Source organism: Cariama cristata, unplaced genomic scaffold (genome assembly GCF_000690535.1).
Source record: "Cariama cristata isolate BGI_N322 unplaced genomic scaffold, ASM69053v1 scaffold5084, whole genome shotgun sequence".
In the NCBI taxonomy this organism is placed as follows: Eukaryota; Metazoa; Chordata; class Aves; order Cariamiformes; family Cariamidae; genus Cariama; species Cariama cristata.
In genome coordinates, this window is record NW_009612443.1 from 140,633 (window position 1) to 150,912 (window position 10,280).

At 35.9% G+C, this 10,280-nt stretch overlaps 1 protein-coding gene across 1 annotated transcript in view; it reads right to left on the reverse strand.

Annotated features, from left to right (window-relative positions):
- Window positions 1-8,452, reverse strand: part of SGCZ (sarcoglycan, zeta) — a 130,297-nt gene extending 121,845 nt beyond the window's left edge. Inside the window, exons 1-2 of the mRNA XM_009698639.1 lie at window positions 8,393-8,452; window positions 6,340-6,441 (exon numbers count right to left, since the gene is read on the reverse strand). Of these exons, the coding sequence (XP_009696941.1) occupies window positions 6,340-6,441; window positions 8,393-8,452 (162 nt within the window). The remainder of the gene's footprint in view (window positions 1-6,339; window positions 6,442-8,392) is intronic.
- Between the last annotated feature and the right edge of the window lie 1,828 nt (window positions 8,453-10,280).

The window sequence follows — 10,280 nt, forward strand, 5'->3', positions numbered from 1 at the left end:
TCCTGCTTTGGATCAGATTTTCTATGGAAATATTAATAACAATTTTTCTTCATTTTAAACATACAGAATGTCTTTAATTAATTGCTTAGCCTCTGTAAATTGCAACTACATGATTTTAAAGTTGTTCAGAGAAAAAAAGGTCATTCCTCAGCTGAAGATGCCTGTACAGTTAGAATAGCTCAAACCAAATTCACTTTGAATGAGTATTAGGATCAGACACAAGACATGATGAACATCAAACTGAAATATCACATGTTTTCATTGAAATTTGCCCCAGTGAAACACAGATGTATTACATTAAAAAAGTACTTGGAAAACTGAAAATGCAATTGATACTGAAAACAACAAACACCAGAAAAACACTTGCTACTTCATTAATTTTCCCACATCCTTCTGAAGAAGTGTTCCCAAATCAAATTCAGTTCCTCAGGCTGGTATAAATTGCGTGGATATAGGCCACTCATGACTTTATTCATGAGCTGTAATCAGCCAAAGTAAAAGGTTTGGGTATTATTAACTTGGAATTTTCAGTATAAAAAGCAGAGATCCTCCTTGACCGAACAACAAGTCACAGTAATAATAACAGGAGTACAGGCTGACATGAAAAAATGATGTGTTCAAAAGATAGAGTTGTTCAACTGGATGATCCCCAGACAGGTTTCAGTGAAGTATAGCAAATCAAGGACAAAATCATGAATCATGAAAGTTCTTATCAGCTGTCAGTGAAGAGTGAGCACAGCCAACTCAATTTCAGAGTGTCAGTTCCTACAGAGACCACCAACAAATATGAGTGACTTGGCCCTTGGCAAAGCTTGTGATTAAGAAAATCTTGTATCTTGTTCATAGCCAATAAAGCAACACTGGGCTTTCAGTTCATTGGAACTACATCATGTTGAGAGCCAAAATTACCTGAGGAATCCTTTATGCCATAATAATGACTTTATTCTCAGTGACAGGTGAGTGATTGCCAAGGGTGAGGCTGAACAGGTATCAGAAAAATGAACTGGGGAGCATTCCAGATTTTATCCGAGAGGATTGTGACACATAGCTGCAGAATCAAGCATTGCACTTCATACTGAGCAATAAAGGTAGGTCTAATAAAGGCAAGCAGCACGTGATTTGGTGGTCATGTATAACGAGAAGACTGGCTTAATGGACAAGAGCAGTGGATGTCCTTGCTCAGCTTCAGAAAGGCTTTTGATGTGATCTCCTATGCCGCTTCTTTATAATCCTATCTGATAGAGAAGCTCAACAAAGGCATTCTCTCAGAAAAAGAATTCAGAGTTCTCAAAAAGGCATCTAAGGCCTGAACACAAACCTAAATATGTGCAATGTGCTGGTTGGAATTGACAAGGTTAATTCTATGTTGATGATTATACACACTTAGACAGTGAAGAAAGAAAAATATCATAGAATTGCTTTTGTCAAGACTGATTCAGGTTTGGAAATAAAACAAAGTAAAGTGCTCTAAATATTTATATGGATTTTCAGTCTCCAGAGTGAAAATCTGAAGAGAAGGAATACCTGAAAGAAGCTCTGCTTTGAAACCTACCTACAATTTCTTAGTTTTCATACAATTGCATATTTAAAAATACAAGATACACAGAGAATTTTCAGAGTTTCCTGTGTTCAGTTAGAAGTTTATATGTATTCAGTGTTTCTTGTTTTCTAGACCTTTTCCTAATGACTTTCATCCAAATCATTAAAATTCTGTGTTCTCTAAGGATATCTCTGGAAAATACATGCTCTCTAATTTCAGAGAATACACTTTTAATCTTGCTAATTGTACAGAAAAAACAAGCAATCCCCCCTTGTTTAAGAGATGTCACACATTTTATTGGCAATAGAAACAATTTAACAAAGAGAAAACTTGATTTTCTTCAGCCCTCAAGTACTGTATGTGTGAATGAAAAAGACCAATAAAGCCAAGAATACATTCTCAAGAAAACACCATGAACTGCTTTTATTGTTATATAACAAACTAACAAAACTCTACCTTGATTGTTTCCATTCACAAATGCAGGAGTATGGATGAAGTAGTAGCCTGATAAAGAAATTTAATTCAGAAAAATGGAAAGATTGTAATAATTCAGGTTATTGCATTATGTGTTTCGATTATGTTCAATTTCATACATCTCATTAATGATACACTACAAAGAATGTAGTTTCCATCATTTCTTTACATCATATCAATGCAAAAGATATAAATAAGGAAAATATAACATTGTCTAGATTAAACTTACTGGTTTCAGACTAGTCATTTGATCAAAAATATATAACTAGACCAACCATAGTCAAAATGAACTTCCCAGTAAAATTCAATTCATAGAGCGTGTACCCTTGTTTCAGGGACATAAAGATGTCAATTCAGGATCAAATGAGCCCTTTTCTGCTCAGGTTCTGATGTATCAGTTCAAGTTCTGACATGCAGTTAAGTTATTTGATGAAAATACAGAAGTATCTTTTTTGTGTAAACAGAAGATTTTGGGTAGGAACTCACGGTTCTGTGGACATCGCTAACTGAGTAGAATAGAAAGGGCAAAGCACGAGGAGCAAGGTTAGGGAAATGGTACGCTCTGAGCAGCCTGCTCATTTACTCAACTTCTACAGACAGAACAGGAATGAACATTCAGTTTACCCAAGACCTGGATTTTTCATTACTACTTTTTGATAGAAAATTGTATTCTGGCAGGAGAAAATATCACTATAAGTTTTGTCTTGTTTTTAAGAATTCATGCACATTTGTTCTCCAACTGACGTAAAGTATTTTAGCATTTACTCTTAGTATTCAGGGGTTTAATGAAGCAATCGCAAAATAAAAGGCAAATTTTCAACCTATATACAATGTTCAATAAGTATCTTTTGACAAAGGCAGTTTAAGGTCTGCATTTAACCCTGCATAAATGGTCTTAATTGGGGATCCAGTTTTGCTGCAGGCAAGAGTGGTGATTTCAGCATCTGTAAGCACATGTGAACTTTACACTAGCAAACCTAGCCATCCCTCACATTTAAATTGCAGCAGTGGAGAGCTCAGTTCAGCCTACCTGCTCAACAGACTGCCCAGACTCTTATCAGTAGTTCACTACCAGAATCAGACGTGAACCCTGTGCTATCAATGAACACGTTTTATCAGCTCCAGATCTAGATAACTAGATAACTAGACAGCTCCTGTAAGAACTCCCTCGTGCCTCTTAGCTGTAATACAGCACACCTGCTGCTGTACCCTGTTGCTAATATCATCGGTTTTCCCACTTAACTCTTATGCTGAGTAATGGGAAGGCAGTGATGCCCTGACTTGCAGAGCTAAGACCCCTACATGGAAGTCCCCAGAGGTCATTCTGCAAACCATGTTGTCAGTGCAGAGGAAATACAGCGGTTCCACAAAGTTATTATCAAATATGTTACGTATTATTGAATATGTTGCAAGAATATGTTACTCATCTCAAGACATAATCAAACGATGTCACTTTAATGTCTGTGCTCTTTTAGAGGGGAATGAGTAAATTTGCTTAAACAGCAAACTCTCATTTTAGAAAATAAATAAGCAACACAAGCATGTAAAAGACTGCAAAGACATCAGCTTCAAATGAGTTTTTGATTCCATGGTACATTTAAACTCCTGTATACATCAACCTTAAATCATTACTGCTTCCATGGAAAAGGCAGGGAAAAGCATTCCCCTCTGTATCACCCAAAGTAAACACTAATGGCTGGTGAGAAGGATAGCTCTTCAGAAACCACTGTCTGTATTGATTAGGTCTCTACAGACTGTAATAAGAGCTCAGAAAACCTGGCTCACTCTTAGATTTCTACAGCACAGAGGTCAATTTTGTAAGCGACAAAACAGCTAATGTCACAAGCAGATGCCACATGCCTGGGGAAACATCATGCAGAGACATCACAAATCCCTACTGTAAAGCTTAATACGGCTCCAGAGGTTTTTTTCATCGTTCCCTCATGACATTCACATTTGCATACACAACATGTTACTGAAACTTTAGCACAATAACTACTGAGTATGTTGGCAAAAGACTGGAACGTGAACGTAGTTCACAAGTGCTGCAAGATGAGCACCAAGTCTACATACATACCACTTCATCTAGGTAACAAGTATTTTAATGTTAATAGATATAAGTACACCTGCAACACCAAAACTATTTTAGTTGAAATCCTTTGTCCAATCAACTCTATCTCTTTTCTTCTGCTGGTTTGAAGGCACTTACTGATAGGTCTATCTCTTTTTCATGAGCCTCACAGGACCAGTGTGACCTTGTGTTAGAGTACTGGTAGACTTTACATCCTGGTCCTTTACAGAAGTTACACTTGTGTGCATTTTTTTCCCAAAAATTTGTTAGTAGCTCTGAGTGAAATTAGGACCCTGCTCGAGTCATTACTCTCATGTGAAACAAAAGTTTCCATGTTTACTTTAACAGAACCAATGTTCTGCAATATGAAGCCCTGTGCAAGCAAATATCCCAAATCATAACTCTCATGTACAGTAACAGGACAAGAAGCAACAACAGACACCATCCACCCAAAATGCACAAACCATGACTGATGTTCTCCAACCTCTAAGAAAAAGTATGCTCCCTGAAAGGTTACACAGCCTGGAAATTTTACACTAATTTCATAAAGCCTACATATTGCATTATTCATATTAAAAAGGTTCATGCTTTCAGCATGATTTTAAATGGATTTGTTGTACTAGATATTAAAGTCTAACAGCACCCTTAAAATATTTAGATATAGATAAAAGACGAAGTATTCCAGTTAATTTAACGAATTCTCAAGTTTCAAAATTGTAAAGAATATATTAGAAGATTACAGAAACTACTTTAGAGGTGGTCATACCTTTCCATGGCACGGTGGTATAGGAAAAAATAAACCCACAGCAAAAGTTCCCTTTTGTAGATGCCTTTCCAGTTTTAGAAGGCAGAATCTGGCCTTGTCGATTTGCTCTTGGTAGCAGTGTTTGGTACTTAAATGGTCATTTATATACTTATGTGTTGACTGTTCCATTGTTTTTCCCCCCTTCAAAATTCTGATCAATATCAAAGCTATGATATTTGCATTTATTTAGAAATAATTAATTACCAAATGTTTGATTATAGATTTATCTTAGCTAGTTATTAATATTTTTAGATGCTATTATAAAACAAACATTATGAACAAGATTTTGTAACAAATTGTATGTATGGTGAGTTGAAAAGTAAAAGAATATCTGTTCAACAAAGTGATCAAAATTAAACATTGTTGGGGAATATACTGTTACTTAAATATTATAGATTTTTCATTCCATAGGACAATATTGTTAAACATTGAAAGATCCTAGTTTTACAGACAAAGAGGACAAAGAGACTGCCTCACACATTTGTTAACACAAGAGTGAACTAATTAAGAGAAATGGGAAACTGTCATGATCTCATCTATGAACGTACTTGAGACTTTCTTTATATATGTAGAAGACAGATTTCAACAGACAGAATTTTCCACAAAGGCATTTAGGGTAAAAATACTCTTCATTCCTGTCAACTTCTGCAGTATGTATATTAAAATTCTTCGCAGACAACTGACTGAAAACTCCTGTAACATTTCTCTCTGATCATCGGTTATCACTTGCATGGCAAAAAGAACTTAAGAGATTTCCAGTATCTCAAAATTATTTTTTTAATTCATTGAATACGTTAATATAAACAGCATGACTAAATCAAAACAAATGAGTTAAAATGAGCTCCACTGAATTTCTGAATACATATCATCTTGATTTTCTTTTTTCTCTGTAACAACTTGCTGCTATATGATAAAACAATTAGATTTATGCAACATTAAAAATAGTTTGCTTTGAAAAATTAAATCCTAGAGACATTACGCAGTTTAGCAAGATTGCCTGTATCAAATGAGGGGGGGAAAAAAAAAAAGAGGCAAGAAAAAAAAAAAAGAAATCACATTAGCAAATACCAGAAACAACTTAAGCTTATATAAAACCATTCCTTGTTTCACTGCATTTTGCACTTATCACCAATCTTGTTTTTCTGGAGTTGACATCAAATGAAGAGTCAAATGTTCCATTCCCAGTACTGAGGTCATTTGAAGTATAAAATATACATGCTTTGAATCTCCTTTCTTTAGGGTAAGGCATTTCTTTTAAGAAGCAAGTAAGGTTTCAGAAAAAAAAATTTTTTTTGACATGAAGGAAGCTTTCACTGTTAAGGTATTCTCAAAGCAAACCTCTACTGATTGCTAATTTAGGAGGTGTAAGAATTAAACTTTGTAGTTTGAGACTGAAGAAATTAATTTATATTAGCTGTAAATTAAGAAAAAAAGATGAAAACCACCTACCTTTCGGGAATGGATTTCTTTCACGTATAGTGGAAGTAGAAATTCAGATATTCCTTCAAGTCGTATTCCTTTTTTAGTGACTCTCAAATTTCCCATTCCATCCTACAATCAATAATATATACATATTCACTTCAGGAAATAACCTTACCCAGAACAAGCTAGAAAGAACATGGTAGCTGGCCTAGTACCTAAAAATAATGAGTGCTGTCCCACTGTCCCCAGCTCTCCTGATGATGTTGGACCGGAGCTAGATGGAGGGGAATTATAGGCAAAGCGTCACCTAGGATTGAGTATTGAACTGTGCAGCCTGATGGTGAACTGCATACATTACTCCTTGGCTGCAGCAAATGCATGGGTACAAATGTAGATCATAGTTATTCCTTTACTGTAGAGGTGAAGCTAGATCTTGAATTGCAACTGCTAAGTAAAACAATTAGTCAATTATCTCTGAATATATATATAACATTTGGTAAAGCAATCTATTATTTCTATGTAGTGAAATATTAGAAAAAAAATATTATATCATTGTTATGCCTTGAATCAACCGGTTTTGCTTTTCCCAGCAATTAAAATACATAGGAAAATATCCTGTAGGAAGAAAGAAAAAGCGGTTTTTATTACTAGCTGCTCATCATTATTAAGAGCATGTTCCTGGTGAAAAGAGGAACTTCAAAAATGCTGAGGGTTATTTTTGATTGTTTGCTTTATTTTATCTGAATAGAAATATGAAAGGGGCCATCATAAAAGTCTGGAAGAAACAAGCAACCCAAATGATTCAATGTTCAATAAAATATAAGCATAGTAAAGAGGCATAATAAGGCTTCATCTGTATTCTTACAGGAAAAACAACGAAACCTGCTCGATACTTAAGAGACAGGATCATTTTGCACACTGATAGAAATTCAAGACTTTTTATCCCTGGATGCTTGTTACTGTATTCCTGACAGAAGACAATTCTTCACTGTACAGACAGTGAAATTTAACTTCATCCACCTAAGTGAAAAATTGCCAACTTTAACCTAATAGTTGATTAAATGTTTTGAAGCTATTGCTGACTCTAATGTAGTAGAACCATGAGAATTTGCATTTGTGCTCTGTTGGGTGAATTGTGAAATAAGTAACCTCCACTTGCTGGGCAATCTTAAGCAGTTGGATAACAGTGTTCCCAACTGTTATAGCTGAAGCTGGAAGAGGACACTGATTTAAACAACATTATACTTATCTAAAGATAGTGTGGCCAATATACCACTATAGCTATTCCCTTTCTACAACAATGCTAATATAGCAGTTATTTGATTGACACCACTGCATCCACATCTGAAGTAAGATTGTGAAAATGTTAATACTTTAAGACAACGAAAACAACTACATTTTATACAATGTAATTCAGCTAGTATCATTTCCCAAACACAACAAGGATATAGTCATAGATAGCTTTCCACACTATGACAGATTTGCAGAGAATTTACTATTGGGAATCATGCCTTCACATGTCACTTACAGGACTAGAAGCCTAGATGCCTATGACTACAAAACCAAAAACTGCCAGAGTCAGAAAATCAATGTTACTTATTTCCAAAGCAGAGAAAATACGGAATAACAAAACCTACTGCTAAGGCTACCTATGATACAGAATATACTTGTTAAAGTAACATGGGATCAAGAGAAATTTACAGATTCTGTAGTTGTCCATATACTGTTTATCAAAAACTTGTAACTGATTACCTAAAGCCAAGAATGGCCTTTTTGTTAGAAAAAGTGCTATTTGTATTCAAACTATGTATCGGGGTTTAACCCCGACCAGCAACTAAACCCCACACAGCCACTTGCTCACTCCATCTCTAACAGTATGGGGGAGAGAATCAGAAGGGTAAAAGTAAGAAAATTCATGGGTTGAGGTAAACACAGTTTAATAGGTAAAGCAAAAGCCATGCACACGCCAGCAAAGCAAAGCAAGGAATTCATTCACTGCTTCCCATGGGCAGGCAGGTGTTCAGTCATGCCCAGGAAAGCAGGGCTCCATCATGCTCAATGGTTACTTAGGGAGACAAACGCCATCACTCTGAACGTCCTCCACTTCCTCCTTCTTCCCCCAGCCGTATACGCTGAACATGACGCTATATGGTATGGGATATCCCTTGGGTCAGTTGGGGTCAGCTGCGTCCCCTCCCAACTCCTTGTGCACCCCCAGCCTCCTTGCTGGTGGGGTGGGGTGAGGAGCAGAAAAGGCCTTGGCTCTGTGTAAGCTCTGCTCAGCAGTAATCAAAGCATCCCTGAATTACCAAGACTGTTTTCCAGCACAAATCCAAAACACAGCCCCATATCAGTCACTATGAAGAAAATTAACTCTATCCCAGTCAAAACCAGTACACTATGACAGCTGAATTATCAAATAATACTTCTTAAAGAAGTGGTTATATTTTAAAATATTTTTCTTAAATCAAGTCATGAGATGTCTATACAAATCACCTCACATATAAAACATCAGGCATTTGTAGGCTTTCTAACAAAGAACACAACATGAGACAGTGGTGTTTATTTTTGAAAAGGAAGAAAAAGAAATTAGATTTTGCTTTTGAATTTGCAGTCTGCATTAATATCCACTAATTCTTAATTTCAGCAATCCCATTTTTCTATATATGTTACAGTAAAAGCATATAAAATCAGAAAAGGAAAGAATAACCTGAGAAAAGAGAACCACCATGCTGTATTTTGGGGGGTGAATAAATACTCAACAAGAATTAGGTACTGATTTATTGATTTGGATACAAACACACTTTCTAACTGAAAAGGCAAATTCAGTTTGTTTTATCTGCTTCTGTGGAATTTTTGCAACTGACAGGCTCAAAGTAATATTCACAACAAAACTGAAAAAAAAAAAAAAAAAAAGGAAAAAAGTGAAAAGTGAAAAGGTACAAAGTCAAACTCCCAGAAAACTGGAAAAGCTGAAATTAAGGTTGCCTAGGAAAATTCCATCTGTTCCATCTTGCATGTATGTGTATGATAAAGTCTATAATTATACGTTATATTTACCCTCCTGAATCCCAGCTAATTCCACACATGGTTGGCACTACTCTTAATCGGCAGCTACTCACTATTTTGCTTTCACCTCATTATTTTCTTTGCTCCACATTTATTGTACTCTGTTAAAACCCTGCTATGAAGACAGTATTGTCAGCTTCCCTCTTGGCTTCTGTTCTCATAAGCGTTTATTACTGAAGTTACACAGTTCTTCACAATTATTCATCAATTTCCAAAGTACTTTCAGTGGCTGTACATCAAGTGATAATGTTCTTATGTTACTGAAAGGGAAATGAAGCACAGAAATTAATTTGTTCACTAATTTTTGGTACTTCTTATATTTTCTATGTTTATTTTCAGCAGTGAGAAGTTGTATAGCAAGTTTAAACTGCCAGAGTCTCAGAAACAAACTAATGATAGAGCCTACTGCATCCATAAGGGCTTCCCCTTTTCTGAGTGATGTTTCTAAGCCCTCGTTCTTTAGTTCCTCAGCAGTGAGCTACCCACCTACCAGAGTCCAACACTTTGAATGCAGACGGACTCTGGTCAGACAGGAGCACTCTAGTTTCAGTAAAATTACGTTATTCAATATGAGAAGACAGACACTACATTCTGGAGCGTAAGCCACAAGTGGTGGCATAAGATATAAAACTGAAATAGGGTGACCGTGACCTTAATTGCTTGATAAATGCAATAATCTTCCTGAAAGTAACTTCCTGAAGTGTGTAATGTCTGATATGAAATAAGAATGAATAGTAAAATAAAGAAAATAGTCAGACATATACTACAACATGCTTGATGAGGTTCTCCCCATTCAAAGAATCACTGCCCAGTATGCTTTCTTCACCAATAACCCCCCAACCAGTTTAAAGAGGGTTGGAATAAGAAGAGTTTCTCGTTTACGGTTGGACTTGATGATC